Here is a 15909-nt window from a genome sequence, read left to right on the forward strand (position 1 = left end):
CCTATCAAGCTAAGTGGACATTCAGATTATTCGTCTGTTTCTGACAATGTCAATATTCGTTATAGACTACACATAGTACACTAATACTAGATAGATCCTTCTAGTATCAAAGGTTATACCAAGCATACTTTATGCAAGCGACCTTTCTATGTATAACCTGTGATCCATGGATATACCTTTTTAAGTGTAATCCTGAGGTCACAGAACTTTTCACTCGAGATTCTGACTCTTTGAACAAAACAACACCCTTTCCATTCTTCCACCCCCTACCCACACCCCCCCTCCTCGCAAAATGGGGTCTTCACGACCGCTTTTGTTTCCTACGCTAGCAGTTCAAGACCTTAAACTTACGGACGTTGAAACCATTTTCCATCTCACCCAAGCTACGAATACGGACTGGGACCAGTTTCGGGTCTCATTTGAGGTTCCCGACGACTGCAGTAAGTCTAACCGTAAAGGATGTTTGACCAGATAGCTAATATTGTCTGGAGTCTACTTTCAACATGATTGATACCTCGGTTGCTCAGTGTGATGGAAAACACGAGGTCGCGTTACGACTTCGTCTAGGTATGATTATTGGCGCTGTTCATTCTACGCCACCTGACCCTTTTTCACCTCATCTTACTTGAATCCCCATCTCACCTAAATGCCGATTTTCATTTGAGCCGGTTATCTACAAGGGGAAGAAGTACTGTCTACAAGGATTCCCTGATTGGTCTCTTTGGTACAGCCCGTCTGGTAAGAAAAGGAAAAGGGACGTGGCTGTCAATTTCGTGATAGTCGAAGTAGAGACAAAGCAAGTTACCTATAAAATAACTCATACTCTGGCGTACATGGGTAGGGAATGGAGTCTTTCTTCCTTCTTGTTCGGCTTCATAACTGATGGTTTATTCATTTCTTCAGGTATGATCCGTGCGCAACGTCGATATGAGGGAAGGGCTAACTGCACGGTTTTCGGTCTCTCGACGGATAATGAGCAGTTCCATTTCCTTCGAATCAATAATAAAGGCGAAGTAAGTAGACCTATATTACTTCTAATTCGTGAAATACAAGGGGGTTGTTACTAATATTTCATCAGTGGTGTCAACTAAACAGAAACTATTCCGATCATTTTCAGGAAATCGTTGAAACCCTTGCCTACTTTCACAAGTACGCCTCTGCTCTATCCGTTTGCGATCACAGTTATACTTCCGAAAATGCACGGGTTGAGGACGGTATTTCCACAACTTAGGGCTCAGACGCCCGGATCAATGAACTCGAGCAGATCCAGCGTAGTGAGAAGAAACTTGAAACTGCTCATGAGAACGACAAGCTTAAAAATGTTCTTGAGCGATACCGTGACCGCTAGGAGAAATTGAAAGAGGGTGCCAAAACTCGGAGAGCAGAGGGTCGAGCAGAGGGTCGCTCCGGTGAAGGTTCGTCGTCAGATAAGACTTGGTCGGTATTTCAAGTCGAGGATGACCTACGTGCAATCGAAGGAAGCGTCTGATGATAGTGATAATACATGCAATGCCGACTACGAATATTGATATTGTTCATCCGCCTAAGTGTTATGGAAACGTGCTATTCTGTGAAAATTCAACTATTGCGCAATGATTACATCCATGGATATATCCTTTATCTATGCCTAACCTCATGTGTTAAAATGAAAACCGACTCCCTAGTAGGCTAGAACGGGGGAGCTAAAGCTGACCATAGACAAAAGTAGAATAGAAGTCCAAAAAGGGTAGAAAAGGTAAAGAATCGAAAAGGAGCCAGCCTTTGCTCTGCGGAATTATACATATTGTACATCAGAGCAAGATTCCCATCAGGCATCCCAAGTTTCGATGTCTATTGGCAGGGTTGTGCCGGATAGATACACCAAGGAATGAGAGCATTGAACGGGTGAAACAGTATTAGGCAATATCTTGAGAAGAATAAGAACAGTAACAAAGAAAGTAACATGAAATACTGTATGGATGCAAACAGGAGGCAAGAGTAGAACGGTCATAGGATAACGGGGCATATTCATTCGTTGCTTGTTCGAATAACTCATGACCGGGTTGGTTTCTTTTCGTTTTTTTCCCCAGTTCCCCTTTTCTTTCTAGTCTGAGAAAGTTCACTTTGCTTTGATGCATGTGCCTTAGGACCAAAGTCCAACGAAAGATCACACGAATCATAGAAACTCAGAACAAAGATCAAGGGGAGATATGGAATTAAGACCCCGGCACGGTGTGACCAGCAACAACCGTGCTTGTGGAAAACCCCCGACCGAAGACTCATCTCAAAGCCTAGAGAACTCAAGATAACATCATGTCAACCGGTAGGAGAAAGAAGCCAATCTAGTACTAGTACAAGGGATTCTTGACATCCTGGACTCCGCGTCGGATGACATCCTCGACGCGCCAGCGGGGAGGGGAAATGTTTTCCGAGCGCTTGCGGTGCCATTCCTTCTCCAGCTCTGGTGGAGGGGTTGGCTGTTCAGCAGCAGGCAGTGCACCACCCGCAATACCAGTAGAGAATTTCAACTGGAGGACATTGCCAATTTCATCGCAAGCGGTCAGCACACGGTCAAGATCATCCTTGGTGTGGGCAGCAGAGACACAGAAACGAGCACGGGACGAGACCAGTGGAGTGGCCGGGTAACCAACAACAACGACGGAGATCTTTCGCCGGAGCATCTCGTGCGAGAATGCAGGCATCTTGGCCGGGTTGAAGAGAAGAACTGGAACGATTGGTGAATCGTCGTGACCATACACTATAAAGCCAAGACGCTTCAAACCAAGACGGAGGTATCGAGAATTGAAAGCCAATCGCTGCAATCGCTCCTCACCCTGACCGGGAACGAGCTCACCGCTGATGATGCGCAGAGCGGAAGCGATCTGGGAAAGCACTGCAGGCGCGGGAGACTCTCCGTAGTAGACACCGGGGTTGGTGGCACGAAGTTGGTCGATCATCACCTTGTCTGCCGCAATGTAGCCACCGTTGGCACCGAATGACTTTGTAAGTGTGCCCATCAGAATATCCACCTCGGAAGTATCGATACTGAAGTAATCGCAAACACCACGTCCCTTGGGACCAATGGCTCCAACGGAGTGGGCCTCATCGACGAACAGGTTGAACTTGTACCGGCGCTTCAACTGCACCAGACCAGGAAGGTTGCACATGGAACCTTCCATGGAGTAGAGTCCCTCAACCACAACCAGAATCTTCTTCCAGGGACGGTGAGTGCGGGGTTGTCCCTGAGAGATAGCCTCTCGAAGTCTTAACTCGAGGTCCTTCATGTCATTGTGCTTGAACATAGCGATGGAGGCACCAGAGAGACGAGCACCGAAACGGATCGAGGCGTGGTTCAGTTCATCGGAGATCAGGAGACATCCCTTCGAGACCAAGGCGGGGAAGACGGTTGCGTTGGTGCCGAAGCCCATGGAGAAAACCATAGACGCTTCTTTGCCCACAAACCTGGCGACCAAGTCCTCAACTTCCACATGCAGATCCTGTGTGCCGGACTCGGCTCGGGTGCTGGGTGCTGCAATACCATACTTCTTGATGGAGTCTTCCGCAATGTCCGCACAAGGGCCATCCGACTGAGCGAAACCCAGGTAGTTGTACGAGCTCAGATTCAGGGTGTCGGTAGTGGTACCCGTGAGGAAGAAGTGCTGGTTGTGGTCATCCGTGCCTCGATCGATCAGAGTGATGGTGCGGCCGGGAACACCGGTCACGGGGCGCTCGAAGCAGTCGTTGATGCGCAATTTCAAACGACGCACATAGAAGTTGTCAAAATCGCTGTTAAGAGCGCCATAGCCATCACGAGGCTTGAGATGGCGGTAGTTCTCCTCGCGGAATCGCTTGCCAAAGAAATCACGGACATGTCCGAAAGCAATTAGAATTAGGTAACTGATGTAGGTGGTGAGCAGGTAATAATACGGCGGCTCGTCCATCACCGGCTCCGGGAAGACACCACCAGGGTGTCGACTGGAGTATCGATGGCTGGGATGACCGATCGGACCAAACTGGGCATGTTGCTTGGCCAGCCGACGAGCCTCCTCAGGGGTCGGAGGCTGGAAGAGTGTTGTAGGCAGCTCGTCCATGTTGGGGTTATCCGCGGTGGCTGTTGATAGAGAGATCGTCGGTAGGGACAGTGATGCCAGGCTTATCGGCGGAGAAGAATTGTTAGGTTGAGGATGTCCACTTTGTACAGTTTCCGTCTTTGACTTTGGCGAGGCCGAGAATAACTGAGAAAGGCGATTGGACTTGACGCTGGGGGCCTTGATGGAGATACCGCCCTTTCCCGAAGAAGGTGAAAAGGACGGCGGGTTGGTAGAGGTGTCGTTGGAGGAGTTGCTGCTAAATCGACGAGGCATCGCAGGAGGAAACAACGTAAGGTTTCGGCTCGGGTGTTCTTTTTTTCACGTCAGGATCGAGGGGCGCTTTGGGTTGAGCGCGTGTCCGAATTGACTATTTGAGGGAGGGACTACCGAAGGTAGTGAAGAGTTGACGTGTTTTGGTGGCTGTGTTCTTGGAGAGTTGAGCGGTCTTCGGAGTCGATAGCAACCTCAGGCAATGTGTTCAATCTGGAAACCGCAGCCAATTAGTTGATCGTTCTCGACTAGGCATCAATGCGATACCCCTGAGCCATGCTCCATTCCCAAATAAACCAGACCCAGGAACAGCCAGCTCACAAGTTTCACAGATTGAGACGTACCACAAGGTTGATTCGAGGTGTAAGCGGGAGCCGGATACTCCGAAAGGGCTTCAAAGATCGCGTGCACGTGGAATGAGGGGGCAAGAAACACGAAGGGGCAAAGAGCCCTACGTTCAGATGACGAACGGACCAATCTCCGTTACACTACAAACAGAAATAATGAAGCACGGAAACGAGTACAGGGTTGAAGAAGAAGGAGAGTCTGAGAAGGTAAATAAGAGACCTCCGTGTTTCCCTAAGCTGCCTCGACCCATTATGCAGTGACCTCCTGGTATTAATTAAAAACACATGCAGTACAGTGATAATTACATATGATTGGCTGATCTTTCGTAACAAGGAGGTATTATTACCCCATCAATACTTCAAATTTTTAAATTTCAAATTTTTTTCGACTAAAATTTCGGACCCGAAAAGACCCAAAGACCCAAAAAGCCAAAAAGCCACAACGGAGAGTCGGAGGGTCGGACAGTCGTATCCGTACCCGTTGGGCTAGCCCTTCAATTATTGTGCACATGTACTCTGTAGATCCTGATATATCTTTGTTATACGGAGTACTCCGTACTCGGTAGTATATTATGCTAGTAACCAGCCATGTCATGCTCAGTATATCCGATTCATGAATTTAGACCAAATAGTCACATCATCTCGATTTTCGAGGTCTGTGACACCTACACATCACAATATGTGACATGAAGGTATCTAAGGTTTTTCGAAGATATGAAAACGGCAAGGTGCCTGAGGCAGCAAATGTCACTTTCAATCTTGTTGTAATGTGACATCCTCTGAAAGTAACTCCATAAAATAGATGCATATCAGAGAAACTGTACAATTCAAGTTCAGGGGCTTTTATATGAAATTCCCGTAGCCGCGGAGATCGGCAACTCAATACCCGATCACTCCCGCCCCGCCATCCCCCTTGGGGTAGTTTAGATTGTGTGACTCGCCCTTGACTTGTGCAAGCTTTGACCCTTGACACCCTGTGAAGCCCTATCAAATCCCTCAAATCGGTTGGGAAGTCTATTCTTATATTGTCTTGGGTTCTAGTGTGACAATTGGGTAGATTGGTTCAACAGTCTACACTCTACACCCTACACTCTACACTCTACACTCTACACTCTACATACTCCACACTTCATACTCCGAATTTCGAGCTCTGGCCTTATACAAACATCATTAACTATGCCTCATATTGAAATCTTTGAGCCGGAGGTCAAGGAACTCTGGCGGCCCTCCTCTCCGGAGACAACCCAGATCTATGATTTCATGACTAAAGTGAACAAGAAGTATGGCTTGATACTGAATGATTACAACGCTCTCTGGAAATGGAGTGTCTCTGAACCGACCCAATTCTGGGAGGAGATATGGCACTATACGAAAATCCATACCCACAATCCATACCAACAAGTGAGTAATTCCCATTCGTATCTAGATGCATGATCTTCGACGTAAGATATCCGATCCTAATCTGATTTACATAGGTCCTTGATTCAAAAGATGTGCTATTTCCCAGACCTTCATTTTTCGAAGGCAGCACTTTAAACTTCGCCGAGAATCTCCTGTATCCCGCCACCTCGCCGGATGAAGATTCCGTGGCAGTGATTGGCGCCACTGAAGTAGCCCGCGAATTCATTTCGTGGAAGGAGCTGCGAGAGCGAGTTCGGCTATGCGCAAACGCTTTGAAAGAAGCAGGTCTGAAGACCGGTGATCGTGTCGCGGGCTTCGTAGGCAATCATGCTAATACCGTCGTGGCGATGTTGGCCGCAGCCTCAATCGGGGCCTTTTGGACTGGTGTGTCACCTGACACTGGTGTGCATGCTGTTTTGGAGCGCTTGAAGCAGATCCAACCCAAGATTCTTTTTGCGGATAATGGCTCCTTCTACAATGGCAAGGTGCATAGCTCACATGCCAAGGTATGGGAGATTGTCTCTGAATTGCCAGACCTTGAGCTTTTGGTGCTCCTTATTACTACCCCGGAACTCGAAGTTAACCTAAATGACCTTCGACCTGCAAACGGGAAAGCAAAGGTTTATGATGAGTTCGTGTCTGAGGTCAAAAATCCCCAGGCGCCGTTGGAGTTTGCAAGCTTGAGACCGGATCATCCTGTCTATATCTTGTACTCTTCCGGTACAACAGGGGCGCCCAAGCCTATCGTTCATGGGTCTCTAGGCACATTGTTGCAACACAAGAAAGAACATCTTCTTCACTGTGATATTCGGCCAGGTGATCGCTTGTTCTACTTCACAACGACAACCTGGATGATGTGGCACTGGCTGGTATCGGGCTTGGCCAGTGGAGCAACAATCGTCCTGTACGATGGTTCACCCTTCCGGCCCTTTGATGACGAAGGCGGAAAAGGAGAAATGGCCATGCCGCGACTGATCGAAGAGCTTCAAATTACCCATTTTGGTACATCAGCTAAATACCTCTCTCTCCTCGAACAAGCCGCCTTGAATCCGCGCAAGCATACCCATCGGCCAGTGTCATTGAAGACCCTAAGGGCTATCTTCAGTACTGGATCCCCATTGGCGCCATCGACGTTCGAATATGTTTATTCCTCTTTCCACCACGATATCATGCTTGGTTCCATCACCGGTGGCACAGACATCCTCTCTCTGTTCGCCTCCGGCTGCCCCATTCTCCCCGTTTACAAAGGAGAAATCCAATGTCGTTCTTTGGGTATGGACATCTCAGTGTTTGACTATGCTGGCAATGATATCAGTGCAACAGGCGAACCTGGTGATCTTGTCTGCGTCACACCCTTCCCGGCCCAGCCAGTCATGTTCTGGCCCCCAGGGCCAACAGGGTTAGAGAAGTACCGGAAGAGCTACTTCGACGTGTTCGGACCCTCGGTATGGCACCATGGAGACTATGTACGCTTGAATCCACAAACTGGAGGTGTGGTCATGCTCGGCCGCAGCGACGGCGTACTCAAGCCATCCGGAGTGCGATTTGGAAGTGCCGAGATTTACAACATTCTTCTCAAGCATTTCGCCGACGATGTGGAAGATTCTCTTTGCATTGGTCGGAGGCGAGATGGCATCGACGCCGATGAGACCGTCGTTCTGTTTGTCCGACTTGCTTCTGGCAACGAGTCAGGTATGCCGGCGGAACTCGCGGCACGCATTCAGTCCACCATTCGCAAGGAACTCAGCCCCCGCCATGTCCCCGGCATTATTGACGCATGTCCCGAGATCCCAGTGACTTCCAATGGCAAGAAAGTCGAGAATGCTGTCAAGCAGATTCTGTGTGGACTTAACATCAAGATTGGTGCGAGTGTTGCGAACGCTTCATGCCTTGATTGGTATAGAAACTGGGCTTCGGAACACCCTTAGGTATTTTTAGATTCTTTATACATAGAAAAATTGACGATTTATTGTTATTTGCTACAAATTAATTGTAACCAAAATTCTACATTCAAATGTTCACAAGTATATATTCAAGTCCTGCGTCCCGGGCTAAACAGACTAGACACCTGGGCAGCCTTGCTGCATCTAGACACGAATGATGACAAGAACTAATCGGCTTTTTGCCAAAAAGATTAATAATTTGATCGTAAAAGATTTATCCACTTCAATCTGCTATGTCACAGAAGAACATCTGGGCCATCGCAACGGATTAGCTAAGCATTTCGGATCGAGGCTCCATTACGATTCTTCGCCGACAATCCGTCCGAGCTACATCACCTCTTCCGGATATATTCGGTGCACCAACAAATCCCGAATTGACCACGCTGTTGGATCTGTACAGAATTAATCATCATGCGCCGCACAGCATTGCGGGCCATTGAGTCTGCGAAGCCATTGACACGAACTCCTCGCGCCGTGTCAAGAAGCCTCTCTACCATCAATGACTCGGCCAAGGTAAGAGAGCCTCGTTAAGCCCTGCAAAATAGTGTTATTCGTGGCTAACAAATTGTTTATTTCCGCAGGATCCCGCCGAGCTAGAACAAATCACCACACTTCCAAATGGAGTTCGCGTCGCCACAGAATCATTACCGGGTCCCTTCTCTGGTGTCGGAGTCTACGTCGATGCCGGTTCTCGTTACGAAGATGAGAGCCTGCGCGGAGTCAGCCACATTATGGACCGTCTAGCCTTCAAGTCTACCAAGGCGCGCAGCGGAGATGAAATGCTTGAGATTCTTGAGTCCCTAGGCGGTAACATCCAGTGTGCCTCATCTCGGGAGTCGTTGATGTACCAGTCTGCCAGCTTCAACTCGGCAGTTCCTACCACGCTAGGCCTGCTTGCGGAGACCATCCGCGATCCCCTTATCACCGAAGAGGAGGTCATCCAACAGCTCGCAACGGCGGAGTACGAGATCGGCGAGATTTGGGCGAAGCCGGAACTCATCCTTCCGGAATTGGTGCACATGACTGCATACGCCAACAACACTCTTGGAAACCCACTGTTGTGCCCGGAAGAACGGTTAGGCGAAATCAACAAAGCAGTGGTGGAGCGGTATAGGGAACTCTTCTTCAACCCAGATCGGATGGTGGTTGCATTTGCCGGAGTGCCACATGGAGAGGCTGTCAAGCTCACAGAACAGTACTTTGGCGACATGAAGCCGAGGGACATCAGCAAGACCACCGGTCCTGTACTGTCAGGCAGTGGAATCGAAACCACACTGTCTGACTCCCAAGCGGTCGCCCACGAAGGCCAGGTGCCGACCGTTCCTTCCTTCACGCCCTCATCGACAATCAGCAGCCCGGCTGCTTCTCAAAAAACACACACTTCACTCTTGTCGAAGCTTCCATTCCTCAAGAACCTCACTTCCTCCAAGAACTCTACGGTCGAGCCTCTCCACTCATCCCTGGTTAAGCCATCCGTGCTTAACCTCCGTCAACCTGCTCACTACACTGGTGGCTTCATTGCCCTCCCTTCGATTCCCCCGCCCGCGAGCCCCATGCTTCCTCGCCTGAGTCACATTCACCTTGCATTCGAGGCTCTCCCCATCTCCTCGCCCGATATCTATGCTCTCGCTACTCTCCAGACCCTCCTTGGCGGTGGTGGCTCATTCTCGGCTGGTGGCCCTGGAAAGGGTATGTACTCGCGACTCTACACTAACGTGCTGAACCAGCACGGTTGGGTCGAGAGCTGCATCGCTTTCAACCACAGCTACACGGATAGCGGAATCTTCGGAATCTCCGCATCCTGCAGCCCGACCCGGATCACGGAGATGGTCGAGGTCATGTGCCGCGAGCTGCAATCCCTGACTTTGGACACTGGCTACAGCTCCCTGCAAGCACAGGAAGTCAACCGTGCGAAGAACCAACTCCGTTCCTCGCTGCTCATGAACCTGGAGTCTCGCATGGTCGAGCTTGAGGATCTTGGACGCCAGGTGCAGGTCCACGGCCGCAAGGTCAGTGTCCGGGAGATGTGTGAGCAGATTGAGGCCCTCACTGTCGAGGACCTCCGCCGTGTAGCTCGCAAGGTCTTTGGTGGCCAGGTTGACAACGAGGGCAAGGGCACTGGTAAACCTACTGTTGTGCTGCAGGAGGGTGAGTTGGAAGGTTACAAGCTCCGGTCCTTCCCCTGGGAGGAGATCCAAGAGCGCATTGCCCGGTGGAAGCTTGGCCGACGGTAAATAGATGATTCTATGCCTCTGACTCGCGTGGATGTGTCGAACATAGGGCCACATGGTCGCATCTAGAGGATAATCTGTAATTATAGACTATGGCCAGCATTTTGACTCTGTAGAATACACCTCTCTTTTAAAATAGGCTTTATATGAACACCTAGCCTTTCTCAGCTCAACTTTCTACCTTTCTACCTTTCCAGCCTTGGTTATACTCGTAGAAAAGTCAACTATACGGGTTGTGTACACATCTCAAAAGAGATATAAAAAGAGATTCCAGAAGACTTTTAAAAAGACATCTAAACAGACGCATAAAAAAGAATATCCCAAAATACGTCGGAATATTCTTATCTATAGCATCCCTAATATCATCTGGCCAAATATTCTTGTAAATATTCTTGTAAACACCAGTTCATCAGATCCCCAAACAAATGACATCGTTGTCGGTGGGTCCAAGCTCTTCGCCGCTTTTCGGCAAAAAAGTCGGAGCGAAACCAGAGCGTTCTCCCATCATTCAACCATCACCTTTATCTAGACCCCCTTCGTCATTCTCATCCAAACCGCCCAAAATGGTCAAGCTCACTGAAGTCGAAGACGAACACTTCACCGATAAGCCCACTGCCACCAAGCACGACGCTCTTTTGGTCTCCGATGATGAGGATGACTACTCAGACACTGGTTAGTACCGAATCCCGAACGCCCATACCTAGACGGAACCTGCATCGCGCCATTGTCACTTGCGTGGGGAATCACTTCGATGGGAGGATCCTCTTTGCCTGAATACCCTCCTATCCCAGCTCTCAATCTCAATCCCCCCCCAACGACGCGACCTCGAAACCCCAGAAATGAACACATTAGTCGCAAATAAACATCAAGACTCATATCTGACATGGACATCAATGAACAATAGACTCCGAGATCTCCGACGACGAGGATGTTGAGCTCGAGGCCGAGTCGCTCTATGAGCGTATCGCTGCTCTGAAAGACATCATTCCCCCCTCCGCCCGCCTCACTGTTTCCAACACCGTCTCTTCCATCACAGACCTCACCAAGGCCAGCTTTTCGTTCAGCGGCAAGGCCCTCTGGATTATCAGCACCAGTGCTTTCCTGCTCGGTGTGCCATTCGCCTTGGCCTACGCCGAGGAGGAGCAGTACATCCAGATGGAGCGCGAGCAGGGAATGATCAAGGGAGCTAACGAGGTATGTGTCTTGTGTTTGCTTCTGTTCTTGTTTCTTTGGTTTTATCAAAATTGCAACAATTATCCTCAATCCCCGATTCGTGCCGTCATTGGCACAATTGACACCGTGTACATTGCCTCGGGTATTCGCTTCTCGGCAAATCTTTCAAATTCTTTTTTTTCTCAGCACTATCTTCACATGCCATTTTCGCGCTCTTCAGCGGACTCACGATGTCTGAATCGTTATACTAATTATAATTCCTACTCGCAGATGCTCACCCCCGGCACCGAAACCGAGAAGTTGGCTCAACCCACTCTGTAAATTAATACCACTTCGGAAAGCAGAGAGATTGGCAAATGATCCATCCAGCGACCACGATCATCGACCGCGAGACTTGGTGTCCTGCAAACAGCATACCCAAGCGCATGTCGGCACGAATCTGCTATGTCCTGGGATTTCCAATCACCCTTTTTTTTTGGCCAGATCTCAAAACACAGGACTACGAGCACTCGGAAAGAGTTGGTTTTCCGATTCTCTTCTTGTCTTGACTTGTTCGGATCTTTGTTATACTTCTTGTTTTTTTACTTCCTTTTTTTATCTCGCATCTCTCATGCTTTCTGACATTTTGGCTCCGGCAGCTTATGCATGCATGTATTTGTACAACCCCAATCATCTTTCTTCCTGTTTCTCTATACACCTTTTTTTCTTCTTTCCCCATGTGCATGTCCAGGTAATGAAAAAGGATGGGTTTGGTTATCTTCGCAGTTTGTAGTCATGGCCTTCTTAAAGAGGGCATATGAATACCTAACGCTGTATTGGATCTCTGTAGATTTGGTGGGCTAGCTGGAGCACTGGACATGACTGGGAATGTGCAACAAAAAAAAAAAGGGTATCATTGTGGAAGGTCGAGCATCGGAGAAAATTGGCAAAGGGAAAACGATCACTAATCTAGTTGCAAGGGTCGTAGTCTTCATTGGAGTTCATGATAAAGCCATTCGAGGACAAATGCTGGCTCTTGCATATGATCATCTCATCATCCGTAGATAGACTAAACATAAGGACATGTCTGATTAGTATCATGGGAGCGCCGAGGACACACAACAAGAACATACCTCTTTCTCGCGAGCAGACTTGAGATTGATATGGAAGTCACGCCAAAGCTTATCGACTTCACCGGTCTCGGTCATGCTGCCGAGGACTTCATTTGCATTTCGCGTCTTCCGCTTGATGCTCATATCATTTCGTCGGAGGATTTCATCGTCATCCATATGGCCCGTACGATCCAGGAAGTCGATAACCCACTCATTGAGATGGTAGCGCCAGTGGGTAAGGGTGTGGGCAAGCTGGGCTCTCGCCTTGCATTGTCTGTTGAAACAAAAGGATACGGTTAGATGGAGAAATCGATATAAATGACTGTTTCAACGAAACTTACTTTCCTAGGAAGTAGCGGACATTCTCCGGAGTAATGACATGGCCATCCCGGTCCCGCTCTTTTCCATCGTCGTCATTATTGGAATCCTCATCATTGTCGTCGCTGTCGTCATTCTCATCTTCTAATGGCTCTAGCGTCTGCAGGGAATACGCCTTCCCGTAAAGCTTGATATCACTAGAAGCAGGATGTCCAGAGCGCCTGCAAGCATCGCAGGGATGGTTCTCCTCCGTAGGGAAGGCAGCGATTTCAATGTGTGGTCGGGCTTGGAGGGCATAGACGAAACTGGGGTTCCAAACGGAGGAGATTAGCTGCGAACCAGCCCGACCCTTGACTTCGTCTTCCAGCTTCATGAATGCCATTTTGTACATGTCGTCAGAGCGAGGGAAGGCCGGGTTTAGTTTGTTTTGCACCATCCAGCCGATGACGTCGCGGAAGTATTCCTTTGGCTGTTTATATGCATGTCGAGTGAACTCGAAGGGAATCTCCTCAGTGGGAACGCCGAGATCGTCCACCTCGTCTTCGAGGACAAAGTCATCTTCGTATCGATCAAGGTTCTCGTTGGGGTCGATGGCTGATTCAATGTCGCTGTAATCGTTGTTGTGATGCTGCCAGAGACCACAGCCAGAGGGACTGGCATCGCTGCCGGGTCGTCCAATCTCCTGCACATCAGAGTCGTCTTCGTCTTCGTCTTCATCTTCATCTTCTTCCTCTTCTTCTTCCTCGTCGTCCTGCTCCTCATCTTTCACACCAGCCCGTCTGCGACGGAGGGCTTCAAGATGCTTCATTCTCTTGTCTCGGGCAGATTCGACATTCCGGCCGCGAGTTCGACTTTTCTTAACAACTACACATAATTAGCATCAGTATAAATAAACAAGGCTCGTGTGGCAATTGGCTCCTACCTGAATCCTGGAGATCCTCCAAATCCTCTGCGATATCAAGTCTGGCCTGTTTCGAGATGTGGCGGGGGGTGTGAGGAGCTTGGGGAGCTTCTTTTTCCTGCCCGCGTCGGAGCCTCTTCACTGGCGAGGAGGCTAATGGTACGTCCGAGTCATCATCGTCACTTTTGGGCACCACGGCTGGCCTTGCTAGCCTGCGCCTCTTGACGGTCGAAGGAGCTACTGACTCGTTTGAATCATCGCCGCTGAGTATAAGAGGGGAGCTTGAAGAATGGCCACCTCGGGTAGACCTGCGCCGTTTGGCGACTGAAGAAGCCACTGGCTCATCTGAGTCGCTGGGGTCAATCGGTGGGCTTGCGGCCTTTCGCTTGAGTGTGCGGCGGGGCCTGGAAAGCTCCTCCGAATCAGAATCATTTGTGTTCTCAGTCTGTTTCTTCGAGAATTGTAAGGATCGCTGTGGTTTCTGCGCGCGGGGTTTCTTCGCATCTTTGGGGTCATTGAGCTTTGGTGGGCTGGAGATCATCACGTCAGGTGGCGCGGCTTGCTTTCTCTTTTGGGAGGCGGAGATGATGGGTTCGTCTAAGAATTCATTGTCCGATTGATCTTTTATAGAGAGTTCTTCTTTTGGATATTAGCTTTCTGGTCATCTTGAGCGGATAGATCATCACAGTACTCGCGGGTTTATCATTGGCCTTCGTCTTGGTGGGGAGCTTCGGCCGTTTCTTCTCGGGTGATGTCTCCGGCTTGCTTTTGGAAGACTTTGGAGGACGGTATGTGCCCAAGCTTGGGTTATTGTAGGTGAGGGTTGCATATCTGCTACTTTGCTCCGGACTCACATCCGCTGAAGGTGTAGCGGTTGAAGCAGCAAAAGCAAGTCGCGTCTGCTTTTTCTTCGTTTTGCGGGATGGCATTGCGTGTGGTCAAAATGACAGAATAGGCTGGATTGGAAGGCAAGGTGTCAGGTTCATATAGCTAGGTACACCACAGTAAAGTCAAAGAAAAGAAAATATGTTCAAAGAAGAATAGAGCTCCAATCTGCCAGATCAAAGTGGGACTCGCCGTCACGGATGGCGCGTTGGGAAAATCACGAGAGCACGTGATCTATATGCTTAGAAGATCAAATCATTTTGAGGAGGTTTGGAAGAAATAAGAAGTCTTTGAGAGATATATTCCCAATCTAAAGAGATATTTGCCAGATTTTCTTATGTTAATAAAAAGGGTGGTTGTTGTCTTGAAGAAGCATCACTGGAGGCAGAAGTGAAAGAAGTACTATAGTGGAATGGTTACTATAAATGTTTCAGACCATGAAGCGAATGGAATAATTGATCATAAATATCTTTGGACATGTTATATTGACAATTCGACTAGGATTTCATACATGTGCAGCTATGCGGTATGGTTTGAACAAACCGGACCCTGTGGAATTCTCCAGAAGGCAGGTCGGTCTGTTCTTATAGAAACAAAAACAAGAAGATCAAAGCTATATAGAATAAATAGGGATACTTGGTCACTTATGCGGTCTTGTAAAACAACTTCCCCTTGTACAACATGTGATTGGGGCTTCTCCAAGATGTACCAAGCTCTGTATATTTACAACACATCTCCAGTATAGGTCCAATATTACATGGGTCTACTTAAATCACACTTTTTTTTCTAGTCTATTGTTGATGAAACTAAATTCGAAGTCTTATTATCCCTTGTCTTTATGTTTCGGTCTATCCCCATATATTTTGAAGACTACCCATGTAGTTAGCACATATAGCACATGTTCGTCGGTTAAACTCTGTATGCAAAGAGAATATACTGTAGCAGATAGGTACATATAGCCTAAAAGACAACTAGAAGATAACAAAAGACCGTATTATTAACTGGATATACAACCTTGGAAAGCAGTAACCAAAGGTTGCCCTAACTCTACATCTCTACCTAGGGATATGGATAAAGTCAGCCCTACCTCCAGGCTAAAAGAATCAAGAAGTCCAGTCGCTTATTTTCTCTTGGTTGTTGAGCTTAGCGCCCTTGTCAAATGTCTTAGATCTACTCCGTACTTAAATGCTGCAATCCTTCACAATTTACCCTATTGGTGGACTTGACTTTCTCCCAAGCCACTGCCATTCAGCCCCCCGATTCGTGGAAACCCCCCCAA

General features: G+C 48.5%; 5 protein-coding genes across 5 annotated transcripts; 3 read left to right on the top strand and 2 right to left on the bottom strand.

Moving 5' to 3' along the window:
- Positions 1-292: 292 nt before the first annotated feature.
- PEX2_028510 (uncharacterized protein) lies at positions 293-1348 on the top strand (the record flags this gene model as incomplete). Its single annotated transcript, XM_016740126.1, has 3 exons — positions 293-440; positions 904-1013; positions 1232-1348. 3 exons carry the CDS (start codon positions 293-295, stop codon positions 1346-1348), a joined length of 375 nt encoding a protein of 124 aa, XP_016593537.1.
- Positions 1349-2327: 979 nt separating this feature from the next.
- Positions 2328-4343, bottom strand: lcb2 (putative serine palmitoyltransferase 2; the record flags this gene model as incomplete). The annotated part of the gene is made up of 1 exon (XM_016740127.1): positions 2328-4343. One exon carries the CDS (start codon positions 4341-4343, stop codon positions 2328-2330), a length of 2016 nt encoding a protein of 671 aa, XP_016593538.1.
- Positions 4344-5863: 1520 nt separating this feature from the next.
- On the top strand, positions 5864-10265 carry PEX2_028530 (uncharacterized protein; the record flags this gene model as incomplete). Its single annotated transcript, XM_016740128.1, has 4 exons — positions 5864-6088; positions 6163-7951; positions 8432-8544; positions 8613-10265. 4 exons carry the CDS (start codon positions 5864-5866, stop codon positions 10263-10265), a joined length of 3780 nt encoding a protein of 1259 aa, XP_016593539.1.
- Positions 10266-10825: 560 nt separating this feature from the next.
- On the top strand, positions 10826-11756 carry PEX2_028540 (mitochondrial import receptor subunit TOM22; the record flags this gene model as incomplete). The annotated part of the gene is made up of 3 exons (XM_016740129.1): positions 10826-10934; positions 11167-11456; positions 11706-11756. 3 exons carry the CDS (start codon positions 10826-10828, stop codon positions 11754-11756), a joined length of 450 nt encoding a protein of 149 aa, XP_016593540.1.
- Positions 11757-12468: 712 nt separating this feature from the next.
- On the bottom strand, positions 12469-14674 carry PEX2_028550 (uncharacterized protein; the record flags this gene model as incomplete). The annotated part of the gene is made up of 5 exons (XM_016740130.1): positions 12469-12483; positions 12548-12800; positions 12868-13708; positions 13767-14384; positions 14437-14674. The coding sequence occupies 5 exons, from the start codon at positions 14672-14674 to the stop codon at positions 12469-12471; spliced, it is 1965 nt and encodes a 654-aa protein (XP_016593541.1).
- Positions 14675-15909: the final 1235 nt, after the last annotated feature.

Source organism: Penicillium expansum (assembly GCF_000769745.1).
Source record: "Penicillium expansum strain MD-8 chromosome Unknown contig75, whole genome shotgun sequence".
Classification (NCBI taxonomy): domain Eukaryota; kingdom Fungi; phylum Ascomycota; class Eurotiomycetes; order Eurotiales; family Aspergillaceae; genus Penicillium; species Penicillium expansum.